At 49.5% G+C, this 24391-nt stretch overlaps 1 protein-coding gene across 2 annotated transcripts in view; it reads right to left on the bottom strand.

Annotated features, from left to right (window-relative positions):
- IGHMBP2 (immunoglobulin mu DNA binding protein 2) overlaps positions 1-24386 on the bottom strand; it is a 47163-nt gene extending 22777 nt beyond the window's left edge. The window contains exons 1-9 of one of the 2 annotated variants that reach the window (XM_064453145.1): positions 24297-24386; positions 21704-21873; positions 19672-19864; positions 18845-18942; positions 10215-10378; positions 9612-9812; positions 5392-5539; positions 2911-3085; positions 2477-2575 (exon numbers count right to left, since the gene is read on the bottom strand). In XM_064453145.1, the coding sequence (XP_064309215.1) occupies positions 2477-2575; positions 2911-3085; positions 5392-5539; positions 9612-9812; positions 10215-10378; positions 18845-18942; positions 19672-19864; positions 21704-21873; positions 24297-24370 (1322 nt within the window). In that variant the 5' untranslated portion in view covers positions 24371-24386. The remainder of the gene's footprint in view (positions 1-2476; positions 2576-2910; positions 3086-5391; positions 5540-9611; positions 9813-10214; positions 10379-18844; positions 18943-19671; positions 19865-21703; positions 21874-24296) is intronic. The other variant, XM_064453147.1, reaches the window with a different exon arrangement.
- Positions 24387-24391: the final 5 nt, after the last annotated feature.

The raw sequence follows: 24391 nt of genomic DNA, 5'->3' as shown, positions 1-24391 counted from the left end.
CACAAACAAGTGCACTTCCTCAACCAGCAGCATAAGCAGAGGAAGGGCACCCACCTCCCTGTCCTCTGTTTGTTCATAATTTGCAAAAAACTTACTGGCACAAGCAGAGAGAGGGGTGAAAATCACAAACCAGTGCCGCCGCTCAGAATGGCAGCCAATGAATCCTGCTGGCCGAGGACAGCAGGAAGACTGGGGCATCACGCAGCTGTGTTACAGTGTCTGGTGGAGAAGAGGAGCCTCACACATCACTTAAGGAAAAGAACGATAACCCTGGAATTAGAAGGACCCAACTGCAAATTTCTTCTCACCAGTAACCAGATACTTACTCCAAAAAGTACCCTGCACATCAGGCAAAGAGCTCTTCTCTACTGGGACAGTTTTGTTATCTGACTCCATTTTAAACCAATTCCCCGTTAATGTAAGCAAGCGAGGCTCTAGCCTGCAGCTAGCCCAGCTGCTTCTTCCCACCCCAGGCTAATAATATCTGTCAGTTTAGCACAGATTACAGCCTCTCTCCCGCTCCCCAGCCTCGGCCAGCCACTTGGCTTCTGTGTGGAGGTAAAATTACTTACTCCCAATTTACAGATGGGGAAAACCAAGCCACAGAGACTGCAAACTCTCAGTACCTAAACAGCGAGACAAGAAGGGTAGGGGGTTCTGGACAGGCTTTTTTCAATTCACCAGCCTAGATACCTCTGCCAGACAGGGGGGAGTGTGCCCATCACCTGCCAAGATGCAAAATGCAAATGCAGAACAAGCATTTGTGCATCTGATGATGTAAAATGAGATGGTACAGTGCCTTAATATTATTTGTGCCACCTCTTCGCCACCTGCTGTGAGCCGCTGTCTCCCCTGGATTTTTGATTTCCCTTGTTCGAAATTCAAGTGAGGTTATAGATATGTATCTTGCTCATTAGTTTTTGGAAGCAGGAGAGAAAGGTTATTAAATCAGGCCTATTGCTCTGCTTCTGCACAATGACTGTTGAGTAATTCCAGATCTAGAGCTAGATAAACATGCACACATTTCTATTTTAAACAACCTGAAGGCTCCCCAGTAGTATTTGGAGCAGCCCCCTCGAAGCACAGGCAATTTACACTAACTGCACATCTTTTTCACAAACTAATTGTTCTTAATAGGCATGTTGTAGGTATTGTGAGGTTTTATAACCACGGTGGCGTGTGTGATAACGCAGCGCCTGGGTGAGCCAACTCCCACATTAATACGGTAAATAAATACATGTGGAGCCACGGAAACAGGATTTAATAAAGGGAAGAGAAGACTTGGATTAAACTGGGTATGAGCCCGAATTCACTCTACAGAGCCTGCAGTCAGCAAAGAGGATGCAAACCAGGCCACCCTTCTTGCCAGGTGCAAGGAAACCTCATGTAGGAAAATGGACTATCTTTCTTAAAAACAAACGTTTTAAAGTTTATATATAAACACTGGTCAGTGAAACCAGAACCTGTGTCTCTGTTTTGTTCACCTTCTGTTTGCTTACCATTTTACTAGTTCGAATGGCTGATGTGATCGTTTTAAGCTGTTTTTTTGAACAACTTCTCGAACCACTCTGAAAATTACTTTGCATAGGAGAGAACTGAAACACAGCGCTACTAAGCAAGCGGAATCGAAAACATATCTCTGCTGATGACACATCTCTCGGGAAAACCATCTGTCAAAATATACACAATTTTGAGTAATCCAAGAGTAGTGCATAGCGTAAGTACTCCTTCTCACTAAGGATTAAAACCAAAGCAAACACGGCAAGCTCAACACACTGAATGCTTTGGAGCCGGGGCGTGTCTCAGGTGACTGGGGGGAGGATGCAGGCAAGCACGCGGAAAGCGACTGTCAGGCCCTCAGCGGTACCGGCCAGGCCAGACCCTCTGCTTATCTGCTGTTCGTCTCGGCAGTACCTGCCCCTCGCGCAGAGGCCCCGGCAGAGCGGCAGGACCCCACATCGCTACAAAGGCTTTTTGAGCAGGGCTGTTTGCACGACGCTGCAGAGCAACCTCTGGCGTTCCCAGTGTCACAGATCTTCCCAAAACATGGTTTGGCCTGAGTTTCTGCTTGCTCTTCCTGCCTCTTTGCGCTCGCCCTGCCTGTCTGCCTTGCGTTTTCTGCAGAGGGTCCTCTCTGTGGGCACACAACTCCCAAGTAAATGTGGGACAAGGACAAAAGGCAATGCCGGAGAAAGCTGGGGCTCTAGCTGCTGGATTGTGCCCCCGATGCACCTTAAAGGACCTCTGCAAAATGAGCACAGCAGTGCTTCAAAGGCAGGCAGCTCCCTGCCACTCGGAGCAGGTATTCCCACTGTGAACGGCCAGGATTTGGTGCAGAATCACCTTCTGTTCCTGAGGCTTGCTTTGGCAGCTCTGCCAAGGTAACTCACCTAAGGCTGTTCCTACAAAGCAGACTCCTGCGGGCCGCGTCGCTGCTCCCGCACGGGTGAGAGCCTCACTGGCAAGGTGCACGCACCTTTGAGAATTCCCGGCGACTCCAGAGCGGGGCCAAAGGCTGCCTGTCAGATTGCTCTCCCTTTCTGCAGAGTCGAAACCCTCGCCAGCCCTGGAGCAGCTGCACAGCAGGCGCTCGTCAGCGCAAAAGGCAACTCTCCGGCGCCGTGCTGACCTCACAGGCTTTGCTATTATGTGGTTCGGTCAGCAGCAGGTAAAACAACCACCGTGTCCCCATGCGATAGGAAAGCTGGCTCAGATGGAGCCACGTTAAACTTTAAGCAGTGGCTATCAGTAAAGCAGGCCTGACGTAATTCTGGCACTGTGACCAAACCCAGCTTGCGGGGCATACCAATAAATAATCCACATCAGCGAAACCTCTCGACACTTGGGGCATTCAGAAGCAGTTGGCTGCATAAATAACAGGAGGCCCCAGGACCGCGGACCGCTCCTTACTTGTGAGAGATGATGGTGGGGGGAAGCTGTTTGTGATCCCCGGCCAGGATGCACTTCCGAGCCTTCAGCAGAGGTATCCAGCAGCTGGCTTCCAGGGCCTGGGCACACTCATCTATCACCACGAGATCAAAGTGATCTTCAGGAAGCAGCTTCAGTGGGCCGTCAGAGGAAGCACCTAATTAAAGGAGAAGCCATACAGCTTAGCAGGGGAGCACAGAGGAGCAAACTACCTGTTTGTAAAACAAACCACACATGCTTTGTGATTGAGGGAGGCAGGTAAAGTAACGTTTCTTTGCAGAGGTTTAGAAATTCAGCTCTGTAGTCCACGCCAAATACATATACGTTCATATGTACATGCCAGAATTATTTTTGCCAATTTCTGTTTGTCCTTCTTTGCCCTGGCATCTGGGCCCAAAAACTTCCAAGACTCTTTGAAAGCAACAGTGAAACCCAAACGACAAATAGAATATGCTTGAACAGTTCACCTGGAGCAGGAGCAGAGCAAAAGCACTAGTGAACACCCGCTCTCCAGCCCTCAAATGCAAACAAAACCTCTCACCAGCCAAAACTGAAAGGATGAAGGACTTGAGATCCGCCTTCCCTGACACACTGAGGGACACCCCAAGAGGGAGAGATCAGCTGAGACCCTGCCTCCTCTGCCCTGCGGACCCCGGCTGTGCTGCTCTGCCCTTCCTCATGGCAGCAGGGAGAGCGCAGACTGTAACTGGACAACCACGGCAAGGTCTATTTTTGTACATCAGACATCCATTTGTAATGTCAAACAAATAACCCTTACGCATGTCCTGCTGTAATCCAGGCATGAACCGATATTGATCCATGCATCGATCAGAACTGTGAGTTTCAGAGGCATCAAAAACATCACTGCAATTCATAAGAAAAAGGGATGCAAAAGGAGAGGAGGATTAAGAAGCCAGCATGCCAGACAAAGAGATTTTTATTCGTGGCGTTCACAGAAATGTTCTTCCAAAAGCTCCAGCGCTATTGCAGTGTAGCTCTGAAAGCAGCTCTGATTAGGGGTGATTTTGCTTTGCCACTGTAAATCCTGCTGCCTCTACTGCTTTGCATCAGTTCAGCTGTTACAGTTTGTCAAGTGAGGCACCATGTTTTCCTTTAAACATTTTTTCCCAGCCTATATGAATCCATGCTGGTACCAAGGGGCATACAATTTGAACAGTTGTGCCGTGTGAAGGTGAAAGGAAAAGAAGTAAGTAGAAAGGTTCTCTCTATCTAAAATGTGATGTGCAGCTGGTTTTCTTCCCTTACAGCCTTGCAGCTCGACTTGAGTTTATCGAACTCCCATTAACTAAAGGTCACTGCTGTCCCTGTGTGTTGCCATGATAAAATTCTCTCTGTGCTGAACCTAGCAACAGAGCACTTTGGCTTGCGTGAATAATAATTCCCATCAAACTATGTGGTTTCAGACAAATACGAAGATGACTTAACTGAGAAAAATACAAAATCCAAACCCCTTGTTTGTCCGACACCTTTTGCTGAAGCAGAACTGCACAGACCTCCACACTGGCTAGCGAGCCTTAGAGTCCCAGGAGAAAATCACGTCTGATCAACACAGCAGTCAGCACAAAATACCGGTTTTACTGAAAGAAGGAAACCTCCCCCTGTTTTTTCAGGCAAAGTTAAAAGAAGCGAGAGGCCAATTCCCAGCAAATAATGCACCAGAGGATTTATCTTTCCTTTAGCCTTCACACCAGTAACTTGTGAACAGCCCTTGAGGTTCTTTTTTTATGTTCTAAAATTATTGATGTTTCCTTTCAGCAAATAATCCCTGAGCAACCAAACCTGAAGATTATAAGCGGTCCCTGGCGTATTATACATCTGATCTGGAAAAGCACTTTAGCACGTGTTAAACTTTACGCTTGCGTTGCCTTTCAATCGCCAGGGTGTTGCTTTCCTGCTTGTAGATGCAGATGTGCCTACGTGTGCTGCCTGACGAACACATGGAACTGTTCCCTGAATCCCATGTCGTTTACGCCACTGGGGTGACTTACAGAGCCAACCAAATACACGCAGACTGAGAGCAGGCTATGGAAACATGTGCTGTATCTAGTCAGTCACAGAAATTAGCCAAGCAGGAAAGCAATTCCATGTGACTGATGAAATCAATAAGCAGATTGCACACCTCCAATAGCACTTGTTTACTCACTGAAAGCTCAGCTCCTACTCAGAACTAGCAAAGATGGGCCATGTTGGCTCACACCAAAGGCCCTTCTGGACCCATATTCTTTGCTGAACAACATCACATGCTGGGGTGTAAGCAGGTAGAATCCCACTGTGGGGGAGTTTGAGAGCTTGCAGCAAACTCGACTGAACACTCAGGAGCTTGAAGCAGAAGACTCAGTCTCCCTCCTATCCGGGCAGGATGCTGCATTGCAGGGCACATGGTTTTCACATGAGTCCTGGCAAGCAAGGTGAATTACTGCAAAGAAAAAGAGGATCTCGCACCTGTGTTCGTAGCAAGGACAACACTGGCATGCGTAAGGGCTGTAGCCATGGCAGTTTCTTCTCGTTCCTTTAGCTCCTTTCTCAGTGCCTTAATCTCACTGAGAAAATGGCTCCGCTCTCCCTTGTCTTGAGCCTTTTTGGTTTTTGCCTGTAAGATAGAAAATCAAGATAGAACAAACTGTTTCTAGTCCTAGGGATATGTTCAGCTTCTCAGATAACCAAAGAACCTGGATACAGCATGGCTTCTCTGTGTCCATCACGATACACTGGCTCATCATGATCAGCCCCATGAAACCTTGGTTTCTCTCCCCTCTCCCTGCCAGAAAGCCCCTTCCACAATCAGTGTTGCCTGAAGCATAAAGAGTATTTCTGTCTATGTAAAACATGAGCTATATCAATACAATCCCAGGCTCTGAGCATGAAGCAGCAAAACGAGACCGTTGCTGCCCAGCCGGGAGCATCAGGAGTAACACCATTGCTCAGGGTCCAGACAGCAATTTCTCAGACTTAGCTGGTCCATGCTTAAACTCCTCTGGCTGCACATTTTGATGGTCTTGAATTGGGAGCATAAAGTGTTAAAAAGTAACTTCGCGTCCTCAAGTCCTCTGTTCAGCCCTTCCTGCTCTGCCCTGTGCTCTCCCGATGCCCCGGAGATCAGGTCAGGTGCTTCAGGCCATCTGACGGCTGAGTCCAGGCACCAGTCAAAGCATCGGGGCACAAAGCAGGAGTAACGTGTAACGGCGATGAGGCTTAATGGGAAGAAGGGTCTTGTGCCTTTCTCATCCTGCTCCGTTGCTGGGGGGGGAAGCAGGGACCCTCTGGCTCCAAGTGACCTCGAAGCAGGGGGGGCTCCCCAAGTTGACTGCACCATGTCCAGCCAGAGCAGCAGCTTTGCATTTTTAAAAAGGCGTCTCTGAGTTGCAGCGAGTGATTCCAAGCAATATCTAGACAGGATCATGGGGTTTTTTTAGCAATGCCTATTAAAAATATCTAACACATCACATCATCACCACTGGTTGCTAGCGCTTCCCCGGCTACAGACCAGCAGCTATGAGACAACAGCCAAGCTATCGTTCAGTGCAAGTCACCCTGAGAAAGGTATCCACACTCTTGGAAATTTGGATTATTTGATGGAGGTAAGGCTGATGGCTTGAGAAAGCTGAAAAAGCTGCAGACAGAAGCTTTTATAAACAGCCAAACCAATAAGACCTGATGGTTCCTACAATCATCCTCTGTACGGATGGATGCTCCAGTGTCTAACAGGGTTCAGCTCCTACTGCAGCCTTTACCCTAGGGAAGACATTCATGTGTCATGTTTTGGTTAAACTTGTAGGTATTTAATAGCCATGAGACCTCTACATGTCCACCAGTGTATTGAAAATTGGCTGATGGGCTCAGATGTTGCAGGGGAGGGGTCACAGACAGGTACCCAGATAACGTGATCACACAGGCATCTTGTTAGCTTGATCTATGAGCACAGGGTGGGTGCCAGTCCCCGACACTCACTGAGCTGAAGGGACAATGCAGGTTAGCATCCACTTCCTCTCTGCTAGAGACAGAGGGACATTAGAGAGCAAAACTGATGGTGCTGGTAGGGCCAAGTTTAATGTCTGTTCTGCAAAAAAGATCTAGTTTGTAAATCAACAACAGCAACTGTTCTCTGATGGTGGCTGGTGACATTAAGATACAAACATCCAACTGACTCTTAGCTCTGAAAGCAGCCAAGGCAGCAGGAGCCCAGTCCTGAGGTAAGAGACCACTGTCAGTCAGCCCCAAGGCTACTGCTTGGCACGCTGCGAGCCTGGATCCGGCTCAGTCCTCGTTAGGGCTCTGTGGGTGCCAGCAGGCTCTAATTGTCCTGACCTGCCTCATTTGGGCCCCCACCCACACACTCATTGGTCTGGGAGCTGATTTAAGGCTAGACCTTGCCCCAGCCCTAAGCTATTAGGTTTGTGTCTTAGGCCTGGCTTTGTTCCTGGGTTGACTGCAGACCTGCCTCCTTTCTCTGGACGTGTCTGGGAGCCCGGACTGCTGGCTGACCCTGCTCAACATCGCTGGACCTGTGCTGCCCTTCCTGCTCAGGTACTGTGGGGCTGTGCCCTTGGTGCAAAGAATACCTGGAAGCTGATGTTCTGGGAAGGTTGAGGCCTCAACAGGTGAGGGAAAGAGATGCAAAGGGGTAGAAAAGCGCAGCGAGAGCATGATTTTTCATTTATGCTCCTAGTTCTCTTGGGGTTTGGTGTAATGGTGAAGGAAAGGAGTGAGAAGAGTCAAAATGTGGAGTGAACAAAGGAAGAAATTATTACAGGGCAAGTAGGGGTGTTGCAGGGGAGAAACTGAGGCAGGATGAGGGGAAAAATGGGCCAGGACCTCAGAGGTGAGCTCTCTGCAGGCCAGAGAGAGAAAGAGATACTAATAAGTCAGGCGCATCTTCTGTGAAAGACACGATCATGGGCAGCTCAAAGCCTTGCTCTGCAAGCTGAATTGCAGCAGTATGCGAGCTCCTGGGTTTTTGTTTGGTATTTCAGGGCAGAACAAGCCTTGGTGGCCAGTTCGTGTCTCCCACCACCACATACCCCTTGCTCTAGGGAGGATATAGATGGAGACCTTGGTGCTGAAGGCTCTTCTTTCTCCCTAACTTCCCTTCCATTATGGAAAATCAACAGTGGAAAAAATTCTCCTCCCACCTTTCAAAGTGCATCCCAAGGAGAGGAAAGGGAAAACTAACTACTAGTGAGAAAGATGGAAAAATAAACTAAGTAGTAAAAAAGGCCTGGGGTAGAGCTGTGACTGCAACCAGGTCTCCACCCCAGCAGAGAAGTATATCCCCTTTGTGAACTTGTCTCTTAGCTACAAGTACAACTTTTCCCTTCCCTTTTTCCCTTTTCCCTCTCCTTCCCTTACATTATATGCAAAAGCAACTTTTCTGCGCAGTGACTTCCCCAGCTGCTCAGCAACAGACGCACTGGATGATGCATAACCACATTTGGGAAAGCTGAAGCTGTTGCCATAGAGGTGGCTGCAGATCAGTGTTCATGGAGCTGAAAGCCGTGTTGGATCTGCATCATTTGAAAAAGTAAACGTGCAGTGCCTTACTGAAGGGCAGGGCAATATACTTGGGCAAGTATGGCACAACATGTGTGCGGGGGTATGAAGATGCCTTCCTGCATATTTGACCGAGACAGGATCTTTCCTGAGCTGGATGTATCTGCAAAATGGCCTCTGGACAGTGCTGCCACCAGAAGGGGGAGGGGAAAGACATATCTAATTAGTATCAAAACCTATAATCTCAAGGGAAAGAGCTACTTTGTAAATTAAGTTTGGAAAAATCAGGTTGGGAAAGAAGAAATTAAGGATGCATTTTTATAGAGTACTCTGCTTTCTACCTGAGGTGGCTGAGAGTGGGAGGGAGTGTCAGGACAGCCAGGCATCTCGTTAGGAAGTGAGTTAATGATGTGAATGTTTCTCTCGCTCTCTGATGAAGGGGATTGTATGAACAATGCTAGATAGATAATCTGGAGAGTAGGGCACTGCGGCATCTCCCCATGCAGCAGCAATGACTATGATTTTGCTACTTCAGTGAGGAATTCAGCCCTTGGCTCCTTCCACAGCAGATGAAGATGAGCAGGTCACCGAGGAGGCCCAGGTAGCCCTTGGTAGAGAGTCTCCCTGTGAGATGCCTTTTCAGGTTGGAAGCCTTCCCCATTTCTAAAACTGCCAGGCTAAATGCTTCCCGATCAAAGTAAATGGGATTAATCCAGGCCCCGTGCCTCTCCAACTGTCACTGTTAGTCCCCTGCACTATTCTACTTCTTCCTTTCCTCTCCCTGGAAGCGGTCTTGCCACTGTTGTCTGACCATGAGAGGCTCATGCCCGCCAATATTCTACCCCTGCCTGTATACAGTAAGATCCAGACTGGGAGCATCACTGCGGGCTCGAGGTGCCCTGAACCCACAAATACCAGGTTCAGGTAGGGTGCAGGCTGGCCTCACGCTGCCCATGGCTCGCAGCAGGACCAGCCACTGTGACTTGCCTCTAGGCACTGATTTTGGGGCAAGCTGCAGCACCTGGCTGTAGTGATTGTCTTCTAAGAACATCGAAGAAGTGGCAGACTTGTTTCTTAGAGACAAAGCAGCTTGCCTGGCTGGCAGATCGGGTACTGCTCACCTAGGGAGCTGGCATTCGGGTGACCCGCACAGGGTGTGTTGTAGGGATACGTACAAAGGCCTGGTCGATGTCCTTCCTGATATCCGCCACTATCTGGGCGTTGTCGCTGCGGGCCAAGACCGCGTCCAAGGAATGCTGTTGGATGGTCTCCAGCAGGCGAGCAGGGTGCCCAAGCCGCAGGATGTGGGCTTTGTAGCCAGCCAGCCGTTCCACCAGATTATCCACAGCAACGTTGGAAGGGGCACAGCACAGGACCTGCGAGGGGAGAAACCAAGTGCTTGTTACTGCCAAGGACAGCAAAATGCTGGAGCAACAGTATTTGAGCAGGAACATGTTCAGCAGAGAGAGGGAAACCAACACATCTACGGGGAATAAACCACTGGCATCTCCGCAGCCTCCAGACACCAAAGGCAATTCTCACCTTGCTTTGCAGCACCTGTGCAGGGTCTTCAATAAATAGCAAACCAGAGCTTCGAAGCTTACATTTACACATAATTTCAGCTGATAAGAGAAACTCCCTGCTCTTTGCCAGCCAAGCCAGGCTCTGCAGTGTAGCACAGCTGTTAATGGGTCTGCTCCAGCTGCCATGAAACCCAACGAGCTTGCAAAATAAACCAAGGTAGTCACTGTCACTGCACTCCTGCCGCCCATACTCACTTTCAGGCCTTGCTGTACAGCTTGCAAGATGATCTCTACTAGTGTTGTGGTCTTTCCTGTGCCAGGTGGTCCATGGACGATGGCAAGCTCCCTCTGCGCCAGAGAGAAGGAGACGGCCTCCCTCTGCGATGCATCCAGAGAGTCATTGTAAAGCTTTAGAGGCTCTGGGGAGACAGCAGGAGATTCACTTGGACCTCGGCCCTAGCTTGGGTGCTTGCTGAGAAGCACAAATCCACAAATGCAAACAAGAAGCTCTCAGTAGCTGGCCCAAATCAATTTGACAATGAGCATAACCTTCCTGGGGAGGAAGGTACACCGTGTGCCATCTAGGTGGATAAAAGAGCCCAGACTGGTAAAAGTGAAGGCATAACAAGCCTTAAAGCAAACAGGCTGCCCATCCTGCACCTGTGTCTTCCCGCTCCTCTCTCCTGCCCTGCTGCTTTGCAGATGGAGCAAACATCCAGTTGTGAACACAGCCAGCCTGTATCGGAACTTCTCAGCGTTTAATGAGGCATTTTCTTGCTATAACATCAAGTGTGCAGGATCTCCTGGGAGTAGAGGGTGCTTTGGGTTCATTTTAAAGGTGAGCCAGCATATTTAGTAAACATTCAATAAAAAGAGGGGAGGAAGTAGTTGATCTAGAAAACAAATCGCTCCTGTTTCAGTCAACAAACCCTGCACAGCACTAGTACAAAAGCAGCAGAAAAACAGACAGCTTCTGTGAGCAGAAAAGAGCAGTCCTGTATTGTTCAACAATGACTGGAAAGGAAGGCAGGGAAAAGATACAAACCAGCAATATAAATGATGAAAACTAAAATTAGTTCGGGCTTTAACGATCAGAAAGGGAAAAAGGGAAAAGAATATGCAAATTGCATTACAAGAGAATGGTTTCGCTGCAGAAGACCGAATTCTCACAAGCTGCTTTTTACCTCCCAGATTTATCTAATTTAAACCTATATTTATTCTCGTCCCCCATAATCCTGCTGCTAATCTCCTTGTTCATTATGGAAGTTAATTACAGCAGAGATGATGACTCATTACACTGAGGTTTACCGAAAATAATGTTCCCACGAAAGCTTATATAAGACAAATCTCTGGGCATCGTTCCCTGCTGGGCATCATGTGTTTTATCTGTAGCTTTGCATTAAGGGCTTGATTAAAAGCGTGACAGTTTCTTCTGGTTTTAGGCAGGTTCACTTGTGTGCAACTCCCGCGTAACCTCTGGCACTGACTTTTGAAGCAGCACAACTAAATGAGGTGTCTGGGTTAAACAACACTTGTTAAAAAGGTGCTTAGTGAGGAAGAGAGAAACAGGACTAATGGTACTTTTTTTCCTGTTAACCTGCCTCTTGCTTTAAATGTAATTTTTGAGTTGGTGTGCTAATGACTGAGAAGACTAGGAAGCATCCCATGGGCTGGGGGAGAAAGACAGAATAGCTCAGAAACTGGAAGGCATTTCCCACAATGAGGAACAGCCGGGACGTAGGAGTCATTGATATTTCCTTGCTCAAGGAATGAGATCAGAAACAGGCTTCTCCACACGTATGCATACCCTCTTCCCTTTTAATCACACACTGCCAAAAGTTGCTGTGTGGGCAGGCTGGGAAATGTGCCTCTCTTCTGGGCTGGGTCTGTTAGTGGTGAGGAGGAGGGTAGAGCCTTTTAAGGGATGCTGTGGCTCCTCTAAACTCCTCTCCATCCACCAGCTGGGCTCCAAGTAGGCTCACCTGAAGAAATGAGGTTTATCCACTCTAGCAGAGCTGGCCCAAGAGCTCTTTACAAGCAATCAGTTAGGATTTGCACAGATGCTCCCAGAGGACACCCGTTAACCAAGCTCTAGCCCTGTGGCACCAGCTCTGCATGGCACCAGCTCTGCATGGCTGCCTCCTGCTCTGCCCGAGGCTGTCCCTCTCAGCCCCCCAGTGCAGACCATGGGCAGGATGAATGTAAATCTTCATCCTTGGGCCTGGCAGGGATTGGTCTTGCTGGTGGTCAGGTAATTCAGCCCCTGATGTGCAACTCTATTTAGGAGTGTAGCATGGTGGGGGTGGGAAATCGCCTTGGCCATCAAGGCTGGTCCTCCAATGCTTCTAGGAACCGAGACACTTCTGCACAGTACCAGCAGTTCGGGTGAATAAGTGGGTTGGGGAGTGATATTCAAGTCCAGGAAATGGGTCTCTGTGCCAAACGCAGATGGGAACAGTCCCTCCTGGGAGGAAGAGCTCGAGCTCTCCAGAGCTGGAGGCCCCTCCCTTCTCAGTGTACCTTCCAAAGCATATTCCTCACTATCAGTGTGTCTGGGCACCGAGGGCAGACCGGACCCTGTGACCAGCTCCTACAGTACCACCCAACTGCAGCCACACGCTGTTGGACAAAATCCACGTGGGTGATTAAGCGTGACACAAGGAACTTTCCCTGCTCTCCCTATGAAGTATTTGGCAGCTTTGTCCAGACTGCTTAGTTTTAACTTATGGATCTCAAGGGCCTCTTCATGGCCTCTGTGACAGCAAAAGGTATCTCGTGGCAGAGGGACAAGGAGCATCTAAGACTTTTGCAAGTGACTTGTCGCATGCGCTGTTCTGTGCCAAGAAGCTGAGGAAGTGTCGTGGTTCAGCCTCAGTCGGCAACTAAACACCAGCTAAAACCATGACAGTAAGTTTTGCTAGAAATCCCTGGTGCTCCCCCAGTGCTCTGCCTGCTGGGTTAGCTTTCACTGGGGACACCCCTGCCTCCTGGCTAGGCTTTTTTCCTTCCTTCTTTCTCCTTTCAAATGTCTTTTTACAGCAATAATTAGAAGTAAGCCATGCCTTGCACTCCATGTGACCACACGAGCCAGCCAGTGTCTGGGCATGGAGATGAACACCCCTAGTTTTTTTTCTAGACCAAGACTACAGGAGAGAACTGCTAGCTATTAGTGATCTGCACAGGATTACGCCTACAATTAGACCTTATTTCTGAAAGAAAAGGGAATGTGTCCATCCAGCAAGCAGAGCAATGCTGGCCTCTGCTGGCAGGCAAAGCCTGTCTCTCTTTCTATATGTCCACAACAGTGTAGGGGTGCAGGGGTCCCTGCATACGTGCTGCAAAATAGCAGCTGTGTCCAGGGAGGGTTTCTTGTAGGAGAATTCTGGTGGGAAAGCTCTAAGTGCTTCTGGGCCATGAGTTCAGGTTAAAGTGGAAGAGGGCCAAGCACAGCATTTCTTATGGATGGGCCTCTGGATTTTGCTTTCCAGAGAGTTTGACAAGAGCAGAAAACCTGTCAGTTCAGAGCTTGCCTTTTAGAAAGCTTATCTTCCCACTTGGTACCTTCCTGGGGGAAGCAAGGAAAGGGTTGGAAATGGTTTGCAGTGGGGACCAGACCCATTTGTAGCTGCAGATCCCGTTTACCCACTGGTGATACCTTCCTAGGCTCCTTTTGACTACTCCATAGGTTATTCTTCCCAGAGCCTGTCTAGTGTTTGTGTTATGCCAAGGATAGTTATTGAGTTGCATTTTAAGTGTTTTGAAAGGACTTAGCCTTTGATGTGCAGTGCTATAGGAAACCCCTCAACCCATGCACAATCCCAGCAGCTCAGGAGGAGAGATGAAAAGCACAGATTCGGTGTCTGACTTCAGGGGATACGATCCTTCTGGCTGCACAGGGGGTGTGGGCTTGTGAGAGTGCGCTGATGCTTTCATGATCTCCACTAGCCTTTCAGCTATGCCCTTTGTGTAGGAGACAGCCTCCAACACCCCTACCCCTTACCACCCATGGGGAGCCACCAGCTCTCTGGATCAAACCTGAAGCCCCTGGCTGTCCCTCACAGCTCAGATCCCAAAACATTTATCGGGCCTGGCCCAGCTCAGCGCTGAGCCCAAGCATACTCCTGGCTAGACCCAGAGGGGCGACCCAAGCATCTCGCAGTAGCCATGGTGTGAGAGCCCACTAGCTGTGAGATTTCCTGTTCCCTGTAATGACCGTGGGATGGGAACGCTGGTACAAACTAACTTCAGGCTTCTCAGGGTCAAAAGCTTGGCTACCTGCCCCTGCCAATTACTGACAACCATCTTACACAAGCCCACTCTTGGAAAACGTGCTCCAGGACGTTGCTGCAGTGGGAGCGATGCCTGTACCCGTTACTGCTGGGAGGGATTCGTCCTGAGCAGGATTTTCCTGACGCCATGGGAGACCGCTGTGTGCAAATCAGCATAGCACCAGCAATTCTGCCAGTCTTCAGGAGCTGGGTAAAAGGGCACTAAATGGTTTTTGTCATTATTACCCTTCTGTGCATACTGATTTGGGTTTTTTTTTTTTAGTTAAGCCGCTATCATGCGCTGGTCAGACACCAGCAGCCACTACTTCAAAACCATGTTTCCATTGGCTTTATCAGACTCCTTGTCAAACTAATCGGTCAGCGACTGGATTTAGGCACCCTCCTGGGATGACACAGACTTTAATATAGATCCTCCAGGCACAGCATTTGGCAGCCAGCTCTCAAGATAACCCGGGCAGCTGCAATCCAGTCATGAGATCACAGTGCAGCACGGCAGAAAATAAGCAGCTAAAAGCTATTTACCAGGTAGGCCACACGGACAATGTAACTCTATTTGGGTACGCCCTAAAGAGGCCCTGTACAGCCAACCTTTTGGGGAAGAAAAGAAAAACTAAACCAACAACAAAACAAAACCCAAACAACCCAGATGCTTTTCCCTTTTCCCTCCAGGTTGCAACCACCAGCAGAGCAGAGGATGGCACTGAGACTCCACTAGCTTTTCTGCTGGAAAGAACCACCACACCTCGCATCTGTCGGTGGTACTGGTAGGCATTCTGCACTCGTGTGCTGCACCCTGGGTACCTTTTGCCTGCTTTCTTGAGGCCATGAAGCTTGCACAGACTTGCTGTCTATCTCTGGTGCCCTTTTGGTTCACGCCCTGTCACCACTTGAACCTGCTGACCAGTTTCTAACCAATTTGATATCAAGCCCCTATATGCTTTATGAAAATGCACAGTGGTATCAGAAGCAGGCCCGAGACTCCCATGCTTGCGAAAGGTGGCTTCTAATTTTTATCCCACACTAAAAAAAATAAAATAAAATTGGATTTAGGATTCTGCTGCTGCACATATCACTTGCTGGCACCTATTCTGCCCTTGGAGGAACACCCTTGAACATCCAGGCATAGAGCTGGGTCCTTATGATTTCCACTCACCCTTCTACTTCTCGATCACCTTGTAATTTGGTTCTTCCCTGCCATTTGTACAGAAGATGGTGACAAATGCTCCCCACTAGGATCTCATCTGTTCTGAGCCTTCCTCTTCCTTTCCTGCACAAATGTCAGTGCTAGATTTCTCTCTGGGCGGCTGTTTTATATGGTCTCACTCCTGCCCCTGGCACTCTGGGCTTCTGGCTGAAGTGCAGCGCTTATCGCACCCTGGAATGGCATTAATAGACGTGTGTCTAGACAGCCAGTTTTGAGATGTACAGAACTTATTAACACTGAGACTCCTGATGGGTTTTGAAATCAGATGATGGCTGGGATGAGACAGATACAGGGAAGCATCTCCCTAAGAAACTATGATGCTTGGTCATGAAAGGAGGTACTGTGGCACGGAGGAGAAGCAGCCTGAAATGCTGTGGGGTTTTTGTGCCCTTCTGCGTCAGACTGCACACCTGGGAAACACTTGCTGCCTTCTGCAGAGTTTCCATACTACTTGCAGGGACGCATCCCTCTGCCCTAAGGTGTACGGGACACCTGGGAGCTGCATGTGCCATCACATAAGTATAAGAGACAGGATTTATCCAGGCAGCTGCTGAGAGCCCTCCCCTTCAACTCAGTGGAGGCTGGCAGTTCAAGGCACCTTGCGGGACCTATTTAAAGTTAAAGTCATTGTTATTTAATTCCCAGCTAGTATAACATCCTTCTAGCTGGGGAGGAAGGAGCTATAAATTGAGAAGGTAAACAGAAGGCCTTTCCACCCTGCCAGAGCATTTTGCTGTTCTCAGGTGATATGCTGCCTTCTCACGTTGCATCTCCTCTGTGTCTAATGTGGCTGAATGTTTCTATCGGTCAGTATTCTCAGTGCTGGGGAGATGTAAAATTCATCTCTCTGATTAGTTTGGCACATCTGAGCTATTTGGTGAAAGGGAATTTTTCCTCATTAAAGAGGCAGTTCTGCTACCACAAGGGAAAAAGCAAAGTTGAAGCTGCTAAGAAAGTTAGTTCATTAAAATTTAATCCTTTTATCTAATATTAAAAACCCGAGTACAACAAGGTCCCTAGGTAGCCAAAAGGCTAAGAGGTTTGACTCAGACTAAGCTCAGTGCTTAGAACTATGGAGATGTGACTCACACTACCATTAATTCTTTGTCCTTGGTATCTCGTATCAGAAGCCCAGCCTGAAGGGGTACTGCAGGGGAATGGGAGCGTGTATGTGAAAGAGGCAAACCACTGTGGACAACCAAATACAGTAATCTAGGCAAGAGAAAAGCTGCAACAGGAAGCACAGAGCGCAGGCAGCTGTGGTGGGGAGGAAGCCGAGCAGAATTCTGGCCAGCAAGGAAGCAGGCGGGGTGGATGGCTTCACGCACGGCATGCCGCCGGCTGGTGAGAGGAGAGACCCGAGCTCTCTCCATGGCTCAGATACAGGCTGCCGGCCTGATCCCTCTAGGCAGTTTAATCCATCCTCTGCCTTCACTCCCCGATTTTTGCAGCCCAGATGATATTTTCCTTCTGTCAAGGGATAATATTCATTAGCAGCTGCTCAGCAGTCAGATATTCTGCTGATCAGAGGCTTGGTTTCCCCATGGCTTCTCTGAAAGGGTAAGCTGTGTAATTTCATCTTTCATTTCTCCAAAGAGTTGCATCAGAAAATGTCTGAGTAAAAGGGGGTTCTACTTATAAGCATTTTTCTGACAGCCGTTGGTAAAACCAAGTTGTGAGGTTTTAAGTATTACATAAAACCAAAGCAGCCTGCACCCCTCCAACTTGACTGAACACAATGAGAAGGCTGTAAAAATAAAACTGCCAGTGTTCCCATGCTGTCTCAAACTGCAGTAGTTTCAGTCACTTAATTCCCACGAAGGCAGAGTTATTGGATTTTCAATATAGAAGCAGCGCTGGCACTTTCTGATCTTTGAAGTTTATGGATGGGATTGGAGCAGGAAGCAAATAAGAAAATGCCTCATGAACTAAACTGAATTTCAGACTCCCAAATGTGTGCAAACAAATTCCCCCATCACAAATCCTGCCTGTTTTATCCCAGAATTCAGCTTTACTTGGTACACTGAGAACAGTGAGCACTAGCTAGCTAAACAGATTCTCTTCCAGTGATAGGGGTCTTTACATGAGTGAAGTGTCCAGTGACCCATAAACCAGTATGAAAAGCAACTGTTCAATGCTGCCAGTTGCAACACCACTTATTACTCGCTTTCAGTACTTGTGTCTTTCCTGGAGCAAAGCAAGCTGCATGTTTAATGATAAAAACTTCACAAAGACCAGTTATTTGTGTTCCCATGAGTAAATTCAAAGAATGGGTCTTGAACTGAGAGACCACAAGCACCCTGCTCAGCTGGTCAGCCCAGAGACAGGACTTGGAGGGCTGGAAGAGAAGTAGTGGCAGCACAGGGTGGGAAATGCCCGCAGAGTCATCACTTAGGGCTCCAGCTCTTTGCCTCTGTCGGATGTGACATCTGAAGAGGGAGTACCCTCCTAACTGGGCAGGGACAGAGTGCAGAGCCCTTATCCTGTGGGTAGGGAACTTCAGGCTTCACTGGATGCTCTGGAGAGTGAAGATTTCTGCCCTCCCTGTTTTCCCCACAATAACTTTCCATATCTTTGCTTAAAACCAGCATGAGAGCAGCAACATCACTGCTCTCACCAGTCCATCCAAAAGAGCTCTCCACCTGGGTAACTCGCAGCTTCACATGCTAAGGCACACTAAAACCAGTAGCAGTCTCAGTGCATGCTTTTTGGTGCCAAACTTGGCTAAAAGGCCTGCTGAACCTAAAGTTTCAGACTGCAGTTAGTAAACTAAATGCCTTGCTGCAGGTGTCCCCCTGACAGATGCAGGTGGGGGGTCCTGCATGTCTCTGGTCAAGGTGTTGGTGTGTCTGAAGAACAACGAAGCGTCTAGAGAACAACTGAGGGGCGGCTGAGGGAACTGGGATGGTTTAGTCTGGAGAAAAAGAAGCTGAGGGGAGACCTTATCACTCTCTACAACTACCTGAAAGGAGGCTGTAGTGAGGTGGGTGTTGGTCTCTTCTCCTATGTGGCACATGATCAGGTGAGAGAAAACAGCCTCAGGTTGCACCAGGGAGGTTTAGATTGGATATTAGAAAAAATTTCTTCACTGAAAGTGTTGTCAAGCACTGGAATAGGTGGCCCAGGGAAGTCGTCACCATCCCTCAAGGTACTGAAGACGTGTAGATGTGGTGCTTAGGGATGTGGTTTAGTGGTGGGCTTGGCAGTGCTGGGTTTACAGTTGGACTCCGACCTTAAACACCTTTTCCAACCTAAATGATTCTATGATTCTACGTACTTAGCTGTGAAGGTTGAGGGGCTCTGACCCTAAAGTTGAAAAAAATTTCTCTAGAAAGAACAATCCAGCATCTGCCATCACTCTGGTATAAAATCATATAAAGAAGCATCCTTACTTGTGTCACCGAATGCGCTTGGATCAGAGGAAAAGAAGAGGACGTTGATCAGATCAGAGGCTGGACCACTGCGGTACTGCTTCAGTGCATTTAAAGCTCTGCCAAAGAAGAAAATAGCCAGGTTACACACACCACATGAATTCCTTCAGAGATCCCTGCGCACCTTAAGGTCCAGTGACAGAAGACTCTGAGCACAGATTCAACTATTCCAAAGCTGGAAAATGTTATTCTACAACAGATTAACATCAAACTGCTGCATCCCCAATCCTCGCACACGCATCCCTTATGTTTGCCAGAATTCCACTTCCTATTGCTCCAGTTTGATACAGTCAGACCCTGTGCTGAGCCTTTCCAAGCAGGTTAATTCAGCAAGAGCTACTCATTCTCCTGCCAGGGTGGAAAAGACTCTACACAGGATCCAGCAAGCACCAGAGGCGATACAACATGGGACCAAAATATGTAGCTGAGTGTGGGATGAGGGGCAGGAGGGGAAGCGGGAAGAGCAGGACCACACCAGCCAGCGGGCAGATAAATTTAGGCTGTTCTGACAGTGTAGCATAACATATCCAGCTGAGTCCTCTCAGTACCGGTTCCCTCAGTAGCCAGCTGAAAAAGGCAGGCACATCCAAAAGGTGGATACCTCCCTGAAGTGGAGCTGCTATAGGAGTAAGAGGAATAAGGTAGGAAAGGAGGGAAACCAAGCTGAGTGAAGTGAACTGAGATCTGTCTCAGAAGAGCAATTCCAGAATAAACTTGGCAGTTTTCATTCGGCTTTTGCACTCGTGAGCAGAGTGACCGTAGGCGAGCTGCAACCCCGTGGCCCTTACTTTTTCAGCCTGTTGTAGGTGACGTCGTTGGCTAATTTCAGGAGGCGGTAAGAGCTCTCCCGGTCCAAGCTCAGCACGCCATCTCGAGATTCCTCAAAGGCGACAGTCACTGCTTTGGAGGTGACACGGGTTACAATGCCTGTGGAGAGCGGATCACCCTGGCCAGCTGAATCATAAAGGCCCACAATGTCCCCTGCAAAGACAAATTTGAAGAAAGAGTGTGAAGTCGGGGAAGCATTTTGAAATCCTCTCTTTGGGGAGACCAGCAACCAAGCACGGTCCAATGCAGCCAGCAGGACCACCCGCACCAACCACAGCTCTAGCGCCGGGCCTCCTGCCAAGGGCAGAATTTGTGTCTCCCCATAAAGAAAGAAGAATATCCCCCTCTCAGCTGACAGAAAGCAGAGCAAGAGCGAGCAAAAGGACAATTAGCAGTATGAAGACACCAGACAGCAGTTAACCAGCTGTCTTCAGACCTTCACACACCACAGGTCTTGGGGTGGAGACCAGCACTGCTCAGAAAGCCAGCTTGCTTTCACACAGATCTTGGAAGAAGCTGACTTCTCTGAACTCTCAAACAAACCATTTTACACCCATTTTATTTTTTTAATAATAGCGAAGGAGTCTGCATGACAGTATGTGCCTCCCAGATGACTGCCCTACACCAGTCAGCAGCACTAAGAAAGACCAGAGATTTTTAAGGACTTGCTACAGCTTCTTCACAGTCGCTGTGAGATGACGAAAGAGAGCTGAATTATGTAGTATAATGATGGAATGGCGATTTTGAGCAGGATGTTTGACTAAGTTCATAACTGGGCTCACATTCGTTGAGGATTAAATGCCAGATTTTACAAGCTATGGGAAGCTTTTCTCCATAAGGGCCATCAGCTCTTACATTAAAATGTTTGTGCCCCAGGAATAATTTACTGCTACAGCAATGCTATTTCTCTTTGAAGAGCACTGGCAGATGCTCTCAAGGCTGAGACCCCAATCTGCAATGAGTCATTTTAATTTCAAAGGTCAGCAGCTTGGAGGCCTGGGTGACAAAGAATACATCACCAAACCAAACTTCAACACACTCTGAAATAGTACCATCGTGCAACCAGGGCCAGAAACAGTCTGGTTCCCCATGAGGACCTGCTTAGCAAGCTCACTGGTCTAGCAAGCTAAACCAGGAAAATTACTAAACTAAACCAGAACGCTGTCTGGTGCAGCCAGCTTCTCTCCTCTGGACCAGTTTTGGAGAGCCCAAGGCAATATCCTCATTGCCTAAGGAAAAGAGAAGGGTCTTTGCAGGGAAAAAATAGTACTGCAGGCTCACTTGGAACTACCTTCTGCAGGGTAAGCCTGCCCAGCTGATTACAGCATGGCAGGCAGCGTCCCTGCCTTCCTTGGATACCGGCAACAGCTCAGCTCTGACGCTCCCGGTCGTGTTGTCATGGAAGTGATGGCAGAGGGTGAGACACAAGTGAAAAGGGCACTGGCTGATGTGCTGGTGAGTCTGTATTTCTCTAGTACGTTTACTTCCAATGGAAATCCAGGCATGTCAACTAATAACAGGGCATACCTCACTTCTTTATCTTCCTCGCCAAATGTAACAGTGCAGGGAAGGGCAGAAATACGGCAGCTCGGGAAGGAAAAAGCAAATCCCCTTTCCCTTTTGCAATTAAAGTGTGACAAAGGCTCCCTACCTACCGCAAGACACAAACACAAACACTTTGGCTTGTACAAAGAGTGCCACAAAATCTTTAACGACGAGAGACCCAGGCTTTGTTTTTATGGATTCTGAAGGAGAGAAGCCAGGTCTTTAATCATCGGCACTATTTCCTGGTGCAACATACATATCCATAACAAGCCAAGGGAAAAAGAGTCTGGGTTTCCCTAGATTCATCCTCTAGCAATAACATTTTCTCCCTGCCTTTTTTGCATCAATTGCTCCGTCTTTAAAAATATCACATTAGAAAGATGTCAGGAAGAAGATATTGGTCACCTCTCACTTTACCTACTTCACACTGGCAGGAACACCACTTACCAGGCCCGAAACTGTTATAGGGCAGCTCAGCGTCTAAATCATATTTTCTAGGCTGAAACGTCACGAGCAGCCGCCCGTAGAGGCCGGTTCTCTGGTTGGCAGCTTGGAGTTTTAGCAAGCAGACGCCTCTGCGCTGCAGCTCCTTCAGGGAGATGCTTTCCTGCCATGCCCTGGAAATCACACACAGGCGTGAAAACCATTTGCTGGACTGAAGCTGACATTCAAAGCATCAGGTGACAAACCAGTAAACGACAGGGGGAGGAGATGGAAAAGAAGGGGAACAACGATGGCAAAAGAAACACCAGCTTGATGAAGCGTTGGCTTACGCGATCGCTTTGCAGTGATGTAACTAGATTGGCTTCCGCGGGCTTATCCTGAGAGACAGGGCAATGCTCACAGAGCCTGGAGAAGAGGTAACATCTGTTTCTGTGTATTTTCCCCTCTCCTGTCTGGGTGTGAGAAGGAAGGGCCTGCCCAGTTACCCACGTCCCATGAGAGAATAACGTGAGTTTTCTCCTATCATGTATAAGTGCTAAAATGGAAGATCTGACACTTTTTACGTGAAGTTGTGCTGACCTCCGACAAGCACCACGCATGTGGCTGCAGATGGAAAAGGAGCGGGTGCCTGGCACAGACTTGCAGGCTACAAGTGACTATGGCACAAAATCATAGAATCATAGAATCATTAAGGCTGGAAAAGACCCTTAAGATCATTGAGTCCAACCGCTAACCTACCACTGCCCAGGCCACCACTAAACCATATCCTCAAACACCACGTCTGCCCTTCTTTTAAATACCTCCAGGGATGGAGACTCCACCACCTCCCTGGGCAGCCTGTTCCAATGTTTGACAACCCTTTCAGTGAAGAAGTTTTTCCTAATATCCAACCTAAACCTCCCCTGACGCAGCTTGAGGCTGTTCCCTCTCATCCTATCACTTGTTACTAGGGAGCAGAGACCGACCCCCCCCTCACTCCAGCCCCTCTCAGGCAGCTGCAGAGAGCGAGAAGGGCTCCCCTCAGCCCCCCCTTCTCCAGGCTAAACCCCCCCAGCCCCCTCAGCCGCCCCCCAGCACACTTGTGCTCCAGACCCTGCCCCAGCCCCGCTGCCCTTCTCTGGACACGCTCCAGCCCCTCAAGGCCCTTCTTGTCCCGAGGGGCCCAAACCTGAGCCCAGCACTCGAGGTGGGGCCTCCCCAGGGCCGAGCACAGGGGCCCCATCCCTGCCCAGCTCCTGCTGGCCACACCAGTGCCGAGCACAGGGGCACGATCACCTCCCTGCTCCTGGTGGCCCCACTATTCCTGATACAAGCCAGGATGCCATTGGCCTCCTTGGCTGCCTGAGCACGCTGCCGGCTCATGTTCAGGCACAGGCAGCGGCTTTGCAGACTGCTGTCCTTTGGGCTCAAAGTCTGCTGCAGCAGCTGCGTTTGCTGCAGAGTCTCACTTGCAGGGAGTGTCTTTATTTTCATATAGATCAAAACAAAAAAGAAAACCCCCAGGTTTATTCTCCTTAGCCCCCCAGTTTGTCTTGTTTCCTGTAGGTTGCTCCGTAGGGAGTTGAAGTGTCAGGGGATGCCAGGAGCCTCGTCCTGCCTCCCGGCACCCTCTGTCCTCAGGGCTGGGTAAGGCCAGGCCTCACCAGCGCCAGGCGTGGGGTACCTGCACCCCTGACACGGCCACACGCGACCCGGGGGGGCTGGTGACACCCCCGCCCTTCCTGGCACCAGGAACCCACACGAGTCAGGTGGGATTTGGTTTCAGCTCGAGCCCTGGGGGCAGGAGAGTGGAGCTTGGGGGAGGCTGCAGGGTCCCAGCACCCCCCCCACAGTCTGGGGAGGAGAAGGGGAGCCCCATGGTGTTGCTGATGTGAGCTTGGATTCTATAGGTGACAGCAAGCCCTACAGGGTGAGTCTAAGAGGGATTCCTACAGGCATGAGCTGGTCCTATAGGGCTGAGTCCAGCAGGGTTTCCCAGAGGTGAGAGCTGGCCCTATGGGGCGAGTTTCCTACTGGGGCATGCTGGTGATATACAAGTGAGTACAGCAGCATTTCCTATAGGTGACAGCACATTTCACACAGGTGACACAAGGTCCAATAGACATGAGTCAGCAGGGCTTCTCATCGGTGACAGCAAGTCCCTTATAGATGTGTCTGTCAGGGCTTCCTATACGAGTGTCAGCGTGGCTTCCCATATGTGACAGCAGGTCCTAGGGGGAGGGTCCCTCAGAGTCTCCTATAGGTGACCTATAGGCCTTATAGGGGTGTCAGCATGGCTTCCTATATGCAATAGTGGCTCCCAGGAGAGGTCCCTCAGGGTCCCCTACAGGTGACAGCAGGCCCGTGTGTGACAGCAGATGCCGGGGGAGGGTCCCTCAGGGTCCCCTATAGGTGACAGCAAGCCCATAAATGATAGTGAGTCCCAGGGGAGGGTCCCTCCGGGTCCCCGATAGGTGACAGCGAGTCCCAGCAGAGGGCCCCTCCGGGTCCCCTGCAGGTGAGCTATAGGCCCCGCCGGGACGGGTGCGGCCGTGCTGCTGCCGGTGCCGGCAGGCTCCGTGCGGACGGCCCGGCGGGGCTCCCCCGCAGGCGGTACCTGCTCTCGGCGAGCTCGGCCTCCCGCTCCTCCCGCAGCAGCTCCAGCTGCCGCTCCGCCGCCTCCGCCGCCATGGCCCCGCCCTTCGCCCCGCC

The sequence above is a fragment of the Phalacrocorax carbo genome, chromosome 5 (assembly GCF_963921805.1).
Source record: "Phalacrocorax carbo chromosome 5, bPhaCar2.1, whole genome shotgun sequence".
Taxonomy (NCBI): Eukaryota; Metazoa; Chordata; class Aves; order Suliformes; family Phalacrocoracidae; genus Phalacrocorax; species Phalacrocorax carbo.
The sequence above is the reverse complement of the archived record's forward strand: the minus strand, read 5'-3'. Positions and strand labels throughout refer to the sequence as shown.